The sequence below is a fragment of the Mauremys mutica genome, chromosome 19, assembly GCF_020497125.1.
Source record: "Mauremys mutica isolate MM-2020 ecotype Southern chromosome 19, ASM2049712v1, whole genome shotgun sequence".
NCBI lineage: Eukaryota > Metazoa > Chordata > Testudines > Geoemydidae > Mauremys > Mauremys mutica.
In genome coordinates this window covers 20736926-20751038 of record NC_059090.1, presented here as the reverse complement: position 1 = coordinate 20751038, position 14113 = coordinate 20736926, and the positions used below count along the sequence as shown (strand labels likewise).

Here is a 14113-nt window from a genome sequence, read left to right as displayed (position 1 = left end):
AGTTTCCAGGCAGATGCTGCGCTCTAAACCCATATAAAAAAAGTTTCTTTAGATCTTTGTAAGGGAGGGGGGAGAATAGGTACAGATGCAGAATATTCCCTTTCCTAAATTAGACTACTTAGTTTTTAGTGGTTTCTTGTACCTCCACACTATCCCAAGACCAAGTCCACATTCTGTATTCATAGCCTATAAAACTTAGGTAAAAATAAATAAAAATAAACAAGAGCAGAAACCATTAACTTCATTGCTGGGAGAGGAGAAGATATGACACTTCTATGTCCAAAACCAGTCTCAAACCCAAGCTATCTTAAATACCAAACTTTACCCAAGAGCACATTTGGATAGCTGAGCTAAAACAATAGTGAAAACAGACGTTCATCACCGAAATGTTGACATAACTTTAACTTTACATCCTATGCCCAATTTGTTGCAGGCCATACCATTGGTGTTCTTCGATGAATCTAGGCACAGGGCTTTTGCACATCTGATTCTCGGTTAGTTTAAATAATCTCCATATTAGCAATTCCCTTTCCATCTATGGTGCTCCATCTTGTGCTCATCACTGCGTTGTATAAGAACCGGAGGCACTCTTGTTTCCAAGCCTGCTTCAAAAAATGTATCTTTATTCTGAGCATTATTGCTGCAAGTTTTACTGTAAACTGTCGTGACACACCCAAGTTCTTGACTGACACAGGTAGAGCTGTGCAAAAGCAATACAAAATTTCCCCCATTTTGGGTTTCACTATAAACATGAAACCTGAGCCCAGGTTAAACATTTCACAGAATTTGTATTTTATTTCTTTGATGTGAAATTCAGAGATTTTGACTCCGTTTTGTTTTAATTTGGGGGTTCGTTCATACCCAAAAATCAAACTGTAACAGTAAGTGAGATCTCCTGGAATCTGAAACAGATGAATTTTCCGTATTTCCATACAACATGAGAAATATGCTGAAAAGGGGCTCACTTCTATGAATGAAAAATGCTGATTTAGTGTTAAGTATTATCATTTATTCACCAACCAACCAGGGCTGTGTAGTGACAGCCGCCCTTTTAATGCATTGAAACAGAAGTTGAGGGAAAGATCCATTATTTTGTCCCTTCCTGGCCATCCCCCTTGTGTCCCCCCCCTCCTACACCAAATATATCAATATTCTCCATATTTAGTTTTTAACAAAGATGTGCAAACAAAACAAAAAAAGACAAGGGAAAAGATGTATTTCCGGTAAAACAACTTGGTTGTTAAATATGATTTTTAAAAGTAATATATTTATTTTAAAGTGGTTATAAACAAAAAAATCTGTATTTAATATTAAATTAGTTGTTTTCTTATGATTATACTTTGTATGGTATTTGAGGTAAGATATTGTACGTAATTGTATCATATGGCTGCTTAAAGACTGTCATGTTCTTTTTTCAAATAAATTGTTTTTACTCTCCATTCTCTGTAATGCACAAACTTTTAAGATCCTGCGTATTTTTTTCACTTCTGTCCTACTTCACTGGCAAACAATGTTATTTTTGGTGTATGCTCCTCACAAAGAAACTATTACCCAAAAAACATAGCAGTTTCCTTTAATTCTTTGTGCATATACTAGCGCCTACAATCACAGTTCTAGAAATGATGCTCGTTAGTTAACTAACACACGTCAAAAAAGGAAACATAACAGAATGGTGTTTAGTTCCTATTTGCTTATGGACAATGTGATGGCCATATAAATATTATAAATATTCTAAATCCAGAATTTCAAGTCCTCCCCCATAAATCAAGAACCATTGGAAAGTACATGAAATGTAACGGATAGGACTAAGATTTAAAGATTCTGAAATAATTGGTTTTAAGGATAGATTTTGAAGGATAAAAGATTGGATGCACAGTAAACAAAATAACACAGTAAACAAAAAAACAGGAAGTCAGATGTGAGATGGCCTGGAACAAGGTTGGGAGAAAGACCTAAAAGGAGTCAGTAAATTTTACAGCTTTGGTCGAGCTTGGTGAGGAGGGGAGTGGAAAGAGATGAGACCATGCTGTGCAGTGCCTTGAAGAGGAGGACAAAGAACTTGAATGTGTTGCAAAAAGAAAGGGGATGAAGGGATCTGAAGAGGGTCAGTGTGGCAAGCAATGTTGATGATTTTAGCAGTTGATTTCCGACAGAGCCCTGGAGCCCAAAGGAGGATGCAACTCTTGAAACAAGAGATAATCAGAGCCTGGGCATGGGTTTTCAAGGCGGGAATGGAGAGGACTGAGCACATTTTTTAGATGATGAAGAGAAGACGATGGCTGAATTTAGTGAAAGCATAGAAGCAGAAAAATGAGAATGTGTTTTCTGTAAACTGAAAACCATTTCTAAATCAAAGCTTTGCATAAAAAATACATTTGGAGTGTAAAACTACCTATGCAAATAGATTAATGTTTTCATTTTAACTTTCACATTTAATGCAAATCTAAAATTAAACATCTAAAATGGTATATATTAAAAGTGTCAAGAACATTCAGAATAAATTGAAATAATACAAAAATGATTAATTTTTATAAAACGAATTTCTGAGAGTATTACATAAAAGGAACAGAAATTTCCTCAACGAACATTCGTCCTTGCAAATATTGTGTAGTGTATTTTTTTCTGTGCAATTTATGAAAACACAAGGAAGGACGATAAGGTTTCAGGATCTCTTGTAAATCTAACAGTAGCTAGGAGCTCTTAGATCTTGAACATAATAAATATTGTATCCTAGAAGAGCCCATCGGGAATCCCAGCTCATGTGTTGCTCCACAACAGAAGATCGAGGTGTCAGATCCAATTAGAATCAACACTTTCTACTTATTTTAAGCTTTAATCCTCTCTATGCAAAACAGTTAACTGTTAATAGTTGACCAGACACTAGAACTTAGATGAACCTTGTGTGATAAGTGTGTATTTCCGCTACCAATGTACAAGCCACCTATAGTATATATTTTCTTCTTAAATAGAGGGGAACCATTTATGACCGTGGACATTCACCATTCGTTAGTGCACTATTATTTTTCAGATGGCAAAACCATTATATGAACTGAAGGTGACTTTCCCAGCTGAAAATAAATATGTATCACATAAGCAATAAGACACTCCAGAGTTTGTATTAATGGGCCACTGGTACATGCCTCGGCTGAATTGTGTGACACAAGAACAACTGTCTTCAAGCAACGGAGGATTGCACCAATGACCATTAATGGATGCCCTGAAGGGCTTAGTGCCACTATACTGTAATACAGAAAGTAAAATCCCCAATCATATTTTATTTAGCTATTATGCTGGTGATTCACAGCCATGATTTCATAGAGACGTGATGTCAACTGAAGAATGATCAAATGACTGCTTTCTAGACTGTTCGTTTTAAGCTGTATTTTAATCAGGAATCAACTTTGGGTTATTTATGGAGTTTTTCCATTGATATAAATGATAACAGAATATGGTATTTCTGTTGTGATTTCATTTGCAATGTGTTGGATCCTTTCTTTAATTGCAAGGTGATTCACTGAAATAATGACCTCCCCGCACATTAAGTGGTGGGGACTTTTGTCAAGCTCGGTGGACGTGGTGTGTTGCCCCTTTAAGAGAACGTGAGTAACCTGCAGCATGGAGGAAGCTCCATCCCAGGTCAGTGTGGGGACACTGACTCATCTCCCTAGGGTTTCCAACACTGTATTTCAAAAAGAAGGGACTGTTTTCTTAGCATACCTGCCCTACCCCACTCATCCTCCCAATATTATCATTATTAATAATAGTAAGCAGCACTCACCTACATTCCCCAGGGGTATTTCTTGCTACTCAACAACTCCCAATCTTGTTGTACAGAGAAGAAAAAATAAGGGATGTTGGTCACCCTACATCTCCCCCACCCAAGTGACCGGAAGAGAAGGGGTCTATTCTCTTTTTCACACCTGGACAAGCTGAGCAGCGGCCACCATTCCACCCATGGAAGTAGCTGAAATACCAGGTTCCGTATGATCCGTAGGTTCCGTATGATCTGCTGTGGGCATTATGCTAGTTGTTCCTTTTTGGGGGGGTTGTGAAGCAGTTTTTCCCTCACCACCAGATTGGCCAAGGCACAGTGCAGTGTTCGCCTTCCCCACAGTGGGTGGAGGACTTGGAGGGGCAAAGAACAAAATGGGGGAGTGGTGGCAGCAATGATGTCACAACTCATTATGTAAGCGTGGGGTGGGTTTTCCAGTGCAGGAACTCCATAGGGAATGGATACAGCCATTAGATAAAATGGATTGGGAAAGAATTTAAAGGAGGTATTCTTCAAAGGAGCAGAAATAGGGGGGTTAAGGCTCCTATGACTGGTATAGCAGGGAGTCAACCCCTGTCCTTTATAGTGCCCCTTAACCCTCATTTGAAGGGAGGGGTGGTGATGTCCCAGAAAGCGGGTTGGCTGGGGACCAGGATGCATGAGGGGAAGGGATGCCAGCAGTCCCCCCTCCCCCAGTATAGGTAAATGATTACCTGCACTGTACAATTTTATCTGCTGGGTACTCCCAGACATTTAGGAATAAAATTGCAGCCTAGTTAAACCATATCCAGTGTTTCCTTTCCTCCTTCTGGCATAGCTGGACAATGAAATCTTTGTTAACCTTTTCAATGTGGAACAATTTTCACCTGAGAAAGTCACAGCTAAGTTAGGGGAACATAGTCTGGTGGTTACAGCACAGGAATGGAAGACAGGCATTCTGAGATTTAGGCAGGCTCTGCCATTGCCTGGCTCTCATATTTTTCTTTCTATGCCTGAATTTCCCAGTCAGTTGAGTATTTTATTCATATTATACAGCACTTAGATTAAAGACATCACAGAAATGCAAACTATTATTACATCATCACAACTCTTTTAAAAAACCATCCCCAGTTAACAGTCACAAAGCACATAGCAGAGAAACATTTGTGTTCTTATTAAGCAGGCTAGAACGACTGGTTAAACAATATCTGAGTACAGAGCAAACCTTTCATTCTAGTATCAAATTTGCACATCTATATTGAGGTCAGCACTTTCAGGGTGATCTTTTTCTGATTTTCCCTATTTTCTTGGCAGTAATAACTTTGCCACAAATATTCCTTCTCATCTTAAATTCAACACTTGGGTTCTCAGCCTGGGAATCCATTTTTTTTCTGAATCTTGAATGAAATCAGCTCAGGCACCTTTTTAAGAGCAGGATCAACACAAAATAATTAAGATACGTTTACTCAATTTTGCCTTTTTCTTTTTTGCTCCATATTTTTGCAGGAATTTATGGTTCGATTTTTAAAGATGCTAATCATGTGCAGCCCCCATTGACTTCAATGGGATTTGTGACTGCCCAGCTGCTCTCAAAATCAGGCCATTAGTTTTTAATCTGAGCTGAGTGTCGTTATGCTTTGAAAAAAAATTGCTATACCATATTCAGGATAGAGAATAAATATTTTAAGACAAGTTTCAGAAAGCATACAACAGCTGTTGAGGACAGTACTTAGAAAAGCAGGTGAAAGGTTCATCTTCACTAATTTCAAAAGAGAAAACTATTACATTGATGTTTTCCTTAATTTTCCACGGTAATACGTCATATATACTGGAAAGGATTGAAGGCAATTACCTCAGTATATCAAGGTTTCCCTTCAAAGACTTTGGAATGTACTATATCTACACTCAAGAATTCGATAAAATTAGACAGAAATACCTTGAGCATTTTTGGACTTCCCACAGACTTTAGTTTGGAAGGGATTGGCTCTTAGAGCTAATATAATCTGAACAGATTATCCAGTAACTTTGGAAGTCTATTAAATTTGAATCTCAAATATGCCGTGGTTATTCTCCTCTGGAGATGGTCTGATTTTATAAGCTCCATAGTAGGTTGGGCTTTCCTGTGGACTTCCAATAAGATGCCAATCACAATGTAGTATTGCTAACATACAGGGCTAATCACAGATTTACATGAATCCTCCTTTTCCTATCAAAATACATCAAACATACCAACAAAAACTACGTCATGAAAGAAAACCACAAAACAAGTCATAGTTAAAGCTTAAACCCTGAATAATACACTAACACCTAGATTATAACAGCTCTTTTCATGCCCTTTGTTTTCCCTAGGCAGTGGAAGGACTATGGTCCATTTCACTCAGAACTGTGGTTTTCCTTCCACCTCTCATTTTTTTGCATAGCTTTGATGGGCTATTAAGAGGCCAGGTCAGCTGGTTAGCTATCCCATGTTTGTGTATTTAAAAAAAAATGTGTGGGAGGAAGTAGGGCTCTTGGGAGATGTAAAAAAATTTAATTTTTCCCCACATATGTTCATGTAGAGATTTGATGCCTGATTCTCCATTCACTTACCTGTGTTATTCCACTGATAGAAGTGTGTTTACTGATGATTTCACTGGGGTAAGTGAAAGAAGAATCAGCCCTAGGTTTCTTCCACTGCATAAATATCTTTGTTTTCTGGGCAGGGTGCTCTGTTACACATTTCTACAGTAGCTCAACGTAAAATCACTGTTGATAATGGGAAGTCAAACTTATGAGCTGAGTGAACGTGTAAGCATCTTATCTCTCTTTACCTCTACTATATTCTCTTTCTGGTTGTCCCCATCACAGGTAACATGTAAACTTATTACAAAAAATGTGAAAAGCCCATGGAAGTAAACTTGCTGCTTGGGAATATAAACATTTGATTGTTGGCAACAAAGAGGTGGTGGTGTTGGGGACACTGTATACAGAGTAAAATGGACAGAACAACAAAGAAAACAGGAGTTTGCTTATGTACGGACTATGTCTTTATTTAATAGAGCACCCTGAAGAGAGAACTCCTGACCATGAAGTCCTAACTTTCCAAGGCAAAGGGCTCTACTTAGTACATGATTACCAGGCAGTGCAGTGATCTCAGAGGGTCTACAGAAGAGAACTAGATGAAATCTTGGCCCCTCAAATCAATGAGGGTTTTGCTGTTGATTTAGATGGATCCAGGATTTCACCTTCTAATGTTCTTGTAATCAGTTCTATGTAAAGGAAAAATAATGGTTGTGTATGTGATTTTTTTTAAATGCCCTTTTCGTTTCTCTTTAATGAACCATCTTCATTGGAAAATTTTTGAGTTTTATCTCAGGATGTTTTCTACTAGCCAGGACCATCTAACTCAAGTTGTTAGGACAACTATCCTTGAATTTTCTACGATGTAAGAATTAATCTTTTATGGGAGAACAGCACTGAATTCAGCCTCCAGAAGTACCATACGATACCATCAGACATTCACTGATAATTTTTTGAACAGGTATTTGTTTTGAACACAGTTTCATTGGACTGACTGTACACTAACAGTAAGAATAAATGGGAGATATGCAGAATATACATGCTTGGTACAGTCTTCAGGATTCAAGTCTGCTTAAAAACCAGCCAAAACAAATCCATATTATAGAATGAAGTCTGCATGTGAAATATTGTTGATAATTAAAATCTCATATATTAAAAACTTTTTTTATACCTTTCAAAAAATGATCCAAGAGAAAGAGAAATGAAGAATATAGATTAATTAAAAAACAAGAGACCATTCACTTCTTGAACTTTATTTCATTTCAACCTTACTGGTTGTCTCTCTAAATAAAGATACACACCTTATACAAAGGGAAAGAAAGATTATTTATACATTTCTTCATATTTCTAAAATGCAACTATGGGCTTCCATCCTGTGCTCTGGCTGCCTGTGCCACAAATTGCAATCACAAAATTACACACACACACACACACACACACACACACACACACACACACCACCCTAAAAACAGCATGCAACACAAGGTTGCACCTTCTTTTCCAAGTTAAATTACTAGAAACGGTCTTAAGAACAGTAAAATTAGACAGTTTGATTATCTCAAATTAGTAATTTAACACAACAAAGAAATGCACAATTAGTACCGCTAATCAATCTGTCCGTGACTACTCACCTACATGAATTACCAGCTGAGAAAGCTCAAGTACCTATGCTCCCATGATCTGACAATAGAAGCCCCTGTCACCTGTACTATACCGCCAACTGAACTAGTCTAGTAATTGTTACAAAAATGATCTATTAAAGGAGAAAACTGACACAGTGGAAAAGAAGAGGGTATGAGCATGTTTACGAATGGACATGCTTCACATCACTGCTTTTTGTGACCTCTTGATTAAAAGGGACTGTTTCCTTGGGATTTCCTTTGGTTAAAGGGGGGTGGGGGAGTGAACATAAATAACCTTTCTTTAAGGGTTAAGATCTTTTCAAAATCACATTCAAGCTTTCATCTCAAAGTAACTGAGGCTTAACTTGTCTCACAGCTACCACAGAATCATGAATTCTATGATATAAAATACTATATACACACGCAACTTTCTAGCATTTGGGGATTTGCGGCGTGGGAAGAGAGAGAGGGGAGTCAGAGAGAGAAATGTGAGGTGAATGCATACGACGCTTAACCCAGAACAAATACCATTGACAGCCTTATCACTGGAGCACGTGGACAGCTAATAGGGAGCAAGAGCCCAGCAATAACACTGCTGCTACACAAAGGACTATCCCAGCAGAGATGAAATGAGAAACTTGATAAGAAATCACAAGCTTCCCATCCTGTCTCACCAGAGAAAGGGTTTTGTTTTTTAAATTTGAGAGCGAGGTTGAGTTTACATGGCTTGGCTACTGTGTGGAACTCCTACTTCTTGTTATTTACATTAAAAATTAAAAAAAAATAAAGTTTTTTGTGGTGTAAAACTTTTGACTTAAAAAAAAAAAACGAGTCCCATGACCCTTCACTGAGACCACCCTAGACTTTCCCTAAAATTATGAAGAAAAAAGACAAATAATAATTTGGTTCAAAACTTCACCATCATTTTATTTATCTGGGCCAGTCTTCTGAAAGTAAACCCCAAAGTGGGACATACACATAAAGGTACACAGACGTTTCAGTTAACTTGAACTAAACTATGGTTCAACTAGAAAACAACTGACACTGCTTTCTTCTGCTTCCAGCCAGAAACCAGGCTCAGTTCTAGTTGAATTTTGATCTGCATTCTGGGGAGCAAAACAACCTTAACTGAAAGTGGGAAAAAGTTCACTTAGTCTCTGTGAATCCAATCCCCATGGCTTTGCACAACTCTGCTTAAGCTATTATCTTCAGAATTCTTGACTTATGTTTCACTAAATTGGAAATCAATTATTAATGCTATGATCATGTCTGTTTTGGGAACAGAGAACAATGTATTATGGGATTTAAAAAAAATATTTCAAGGTACTGGAAAAACTGGAAAATAAAACTTATAAAACTTGCTTTCTAAAAACATTTGTCGGTTTAACTGAAGATCTGTCTTAAGGGAACAATATCACTCTTGTACTATAATAAAGCCCCAGTACAAAGTTTGAGTGATTTTCAGTAGTGCAGAGTGAGGTAATATTAGCATGACTATAACTGGTAAGTATGACAAGATATGGGATAGCAGGAAAGATGATCAAGATAATTAATCGTACAATATTGCACATGTATGTATGTCTGAAAGTCCTATGCTGGCTGTATGTCTGCTCCCAGGTCTTCTAAGAATTGTTAAACAAAACAACTGAAGAAGAAACATATGTATCACAATACTCTATATCTGTAAATACATTAATTTTATTTAATAACAGAAGAACTCGCCACTACCTTCTTATTTACACATATTAAAATGCTCCCTGTAAGCAAGTTCTCTGTACTTTTTTGTGTGTTACCCACACGATTATTTACTTAGAAAACATCAGCAGAATACACATAGTATGGAAACATAGCTGTTCTGGATTTAGTTAGTTTGATTTATCTATTCAATTACAGGAGGTGAGGAAATCAATATTCTACAGTCTTTAAATCTACTTAAATTCAGAGAAGGTGAACTGCATATGTAAACATTTATAGCCATGGGACTAACATGACATTATGTATGGAGGGCCCTATTCAAGCTGCTAATAACTGAATCAAAAACTTTTTTCAAATCTCACTGTCTATATGATTTATATTTTTTACCAGCTAATGGGCCTCAAAATGCCCAGAAAGGAAATGTAAAAGGAACCTCAGACTTCTCCTGCCTCCATAAGTATCACAAGCTCTATTGTCCAGGAGCAGCCCTCCCCAGTGCGTGGCAGTTCTTTGTTCACAAAAGAGGCTACGCCATTTGCTCTTGATTCATAAAGGTGTAAAAGGGCTCTGTACTCTCTACATCTAGAAAATCCATGTTCATGCTCTGTAGCAGTAGGTGAAATGAGCAGAATACATTCTTGAAGAATAATGCCTACCATATGCTAACAAAAATGAGCGAGCAAGATGATTAGTATTCTGGGAACTGAATGGCTCAGGTGATTCATCCTGTGATATGGAGTTTTTCCACTTTAGATCATCAGTCCAAATGTCAGTCCAAATGCCAGGTCAGTAGTAACCAAAAGTTGTGGCCATCTGATTTGTCACCTGACTACTTGAAACTAGCTAGCAATCTCACAGCATTTTCTAGCTGAGTAGCACCTGCATCTCAAAGAACAATCATCACAGATGAATGAGATTAATTCAGTCATTTGTTGGCAGACTCAGTAGAAAGGCCAATGATAAGTGGGCATAGAGATTAACCACCTTCTATCCCATAAAGACTGAGTCTTTCCCTTTTCACATAGCCAAGGGGCAACATGCACTGGAAACAGGTACAGCTGAATCTCATTGTGTGCTAAGGAGCGGCCTTCAGTCACCAGAGCTTTCAGTCATTCACCTTTCACAAACACCACATCCATAATTTTTTTTAGAAAGGCAAAAAATAAATCAGAATAAAACAATTTTGTTAATCTCTAATTTACCCGCTCTACCCATGTCCCGTCTGTCAATTTATTCCATCTATACTTCTGCCGAGAGTAACACCCACCAGTAGTTGCAAGACATTAATGTTACTACATGCATCCCTGCAGCTGAGCGTTTCCCAAGCTAGGCAATGATCCAGCAGCAAGTGCCCAATCAGCAGTGTCAGATCATTTTAATTTCTCTTCACATCTCCATAGTCTATAGGGCATAGCTGCTCCTAGCAGTAATCACGTACACTGCACTGGCATCTCCGAGCCCACTGCAGTCCGTTCTGACTTAAGGCTGTCTTTAAAAATCATCAGTTAACATTTTTTCCAACTGAATCAACTATATCAGGTTTAAAATCTCCCTGTTAAGTGTCCCCATTCTGCACTGCACAACTCACACAAAAGCCCTCAGTTCTTCAAAAGCACATTTGTCAACAAAAAACTCAACTGATCAGACCCCACAAATTACTTGTTCTATAAATATAGTAAAATTCTTAATAACTAATAACCTACTAAAGCACTTATTAAAATAGCTATTCTGCTACTAACTTTTGTTCTAAAAGGTATTACTTAGAAGAGCTAGAATTTACAGCCCAGGCATCCCTTTTAATGAAGCGACAGAAGGTAAAACTGCAGAACGTGCACTGCTGGGTTCCTGTTTTCCTTGGCACCGAACAGGTGATGTCCCTTATAAGAATGGCTTGTTATATGACCATTATTAAAACCTCTTGATTACTGTGGAGAACTGAAAGAGGGCCAAGTTCTCCCCCCTGCTTCACAGATCAGCAGCACAAACAGAGGACCTGAATGCAATCACTATCAGTAACAACAAACTACCTTTATACCATCCAGGTAATTACAGATTCAGGTCAAGGACTCCAGACCATATTGATTACACCTCTGTGCAACAAGGACCCTCCAGCACTGGCCGTCTCCACTCATGCAGGGGCATAGCTTAAGTATCTATGACGCCAAGATTCCTCAGGCCCTATCAACGCCAGTAACAGGAAACCAATGACCGCTCAGGCCTGTCAGCTATTGCCTCTGGCAAGAAGGACAGACTGGGAATTCATAATGTTGGTTACTTCATCTGCCAGCTGCATTCACACATCTTTACTACCTGAGTAACTGATCTCTGCTACTCCACGGAAACACTCCTAGGTGTATGGTATTTGGGAATAAATATTTGATCACACACAACAGAAAAGAGCTTGGATGTTTTAAGGTGTGACAACAGAGGCGTTTATTAAATTCCAAGGGAGAATACTGCGGGACAGTACAAGTTTGCTATGTAGTCCTTACCTCAGTGGTGTTAGTATGAATAATAAAAGATCAAATGAATAAAGTTTTCACTTACTTCACCTGGGGGGAAAAAAAGAATGGCTCAGCTGCTTATAATATGCCAATTGCTTTCTTTTGTCACCATTTTGTTGCTCAAGTGGCAGTGCAACAAAATTGTTTCATGGGCCATGGGTAAATGTTAAAACAATCAGTTTTGTCTGAGAAAAAAATATATTGTTTTCCCTAAGTCTATATTTATTTTTAATTGAACAAGGCTATATTAATATCTGTTGTTGTATACTCCTGAACCCTTCTATACAATCTGTTAAAATTTGGGCTAAATTCTATTCTTTTTAAAGTCTTATCACTGATTTTGAATGTTTATCACTGTCAACCTGGAATTACAGTGCATTTAAATCCTGAAAGGGACATTCTCCCCCAGTGCCTGTGAGCAGTCTGTGTTCATTCAGGGACAAATATAAGGGACATCTTACTGAAGACATTTTTGCTAACTCTTCTTATATTTAAAGATACAGTTAAGATGTAAATAAGTTTATATCCCTCACTGATCTAAAAAAACTATTGACATTCACAAGAAATAAAATCATTCCCATCTGCACTTACATAATAATAATATTCGAATACTTTCTCTTTACATTTGACTCTCATAATCTTCACCATTGTTCATTTTAGTTATTTTACAATAGTATTTTTCAGGGAATCAAAGTTGTTCCATTACAACATTATACTGTAGGACAAAATATTAATATAAACATCTTAGTACCTCAAAATAATATCCTTATACAAAATATCCATTTTATTATAGTTGGTTCTTTGTGGTCTTTTACTAAAGTACTCTTCTAATGTTATCACTTGCATGAAAGAAGCTCTTATTTCCTGCATTCAGTGTGACTTATTTCATTTACTTCTATCCAGTCCACTGGGAATTTTCTAAAATAGAGCAGCTTAGAACAGCATTCCTGGCAAAGTTGTTCACCTATGGGTTCAATTTTACACAAGATATTTTAAAATTCTTAAATCTATTTAATTGTAATCCAAGATATTATGAGGCTCATGTATAGTACCCCTCTACCTCGATATAACGCTGTCCTCGGGAGCCAAAAAACCTTACCGCGTGATAGGTGAAACTGCGTTATATCGAACTTGATTTGATCCACCGGAGCGTGCAGCCCCTTCCCCCCCAGAGCGCTGCTTTACCGCGTTATATCCGAATTTGTGTTATATCAGGTGGCGTTATATCGGGGTAAGGTGTATTGCCTCCTGGCTCAGCTATCAGTTCTGAAATAGTACCTACAAACTAGGGGTAAATTTTTCAAAAGCACCTAAGTGACTTAGGAACCTAAGTTCCATTTTCAAAAGCGATGTAGGCATTTAGCAGCTTAAGTCTAACTGAAAGTCAATTAGGGTCCCAGGTGCCTAAGTCACTTTTGAAAATGGAACTTAGGTTCCTAAGTCACTTAGGTGCTTTTGAAAAATTTACCCTAGACTTCTAAATAGCAGATATTAAGCTCTGAACATCTTTGACAATTAAAAGGTTTCCTTCACCATATGGTATTGATAAGGACTAGCTGTGGTGTTTGTATTTCACAGTAAACATTCACAATAATATGGGGCTGATGCTACAGAGATGTATGCCTGCATCCTTTACTTGTGCAGCAGGCAAACTCCCCTTCACTCCATTTACCAACTATCAAATGAAATTGTCGAAGCTTTTTGTAATTCATTAGCCCCACATCCATCAGCTCCCATGGGTCCAGTTCATACTGAATCACAGCATGGAAGTTCCATACTGTACACCCCACAACAACTCGCACCCCCACCCCCACCTAGGAGTCCATGGAAATCACTTTGTGCTACATGCTTAGCCTATGTCCAATGAAGGCGATACACTGAAAAATACAGACTGAGCACAGACTGAGGGACAGCCACACGGACATACTTAAGCATTTTATTTTTTTATGGCCAGAATCATAGGACTGGAAGGGACCTCGAGA

The 14113-nt window shown here is 37.9% G+C and overlaps 1 protein-coding gene across 8 annotated transcripts in view; it reads right to left on the bottom strand.

Annotated features, from left to right (window-relative positions):
* BCAS3 (BCAS3 microtubule associated cell migration factor) overlaps positions 1-14113 on the bottom strand; it is a 482555-nt gene that overhangs the window by 236154 nt on the left and 232288 nt on the right. Inside the window, exon 23 of one of the 8 annotated variants that reach the window (XM_044993810.1) lies at positions 6880-6999. The exons of the other annotated variants lie outside the window; for them this stretch is intronic. Within the exon in view, the coding sequence (XP_044849745.1) occupies positions 6926-6999 (74 nt within the window). The 3' untranslated portion in view covers positions 6880-6925. Of the gene's footprint in view, positions 1-6879; positions 7000-14113 lie in introns of those variants that run through there. 8 annotated transcript variants of the gene reach the window in all.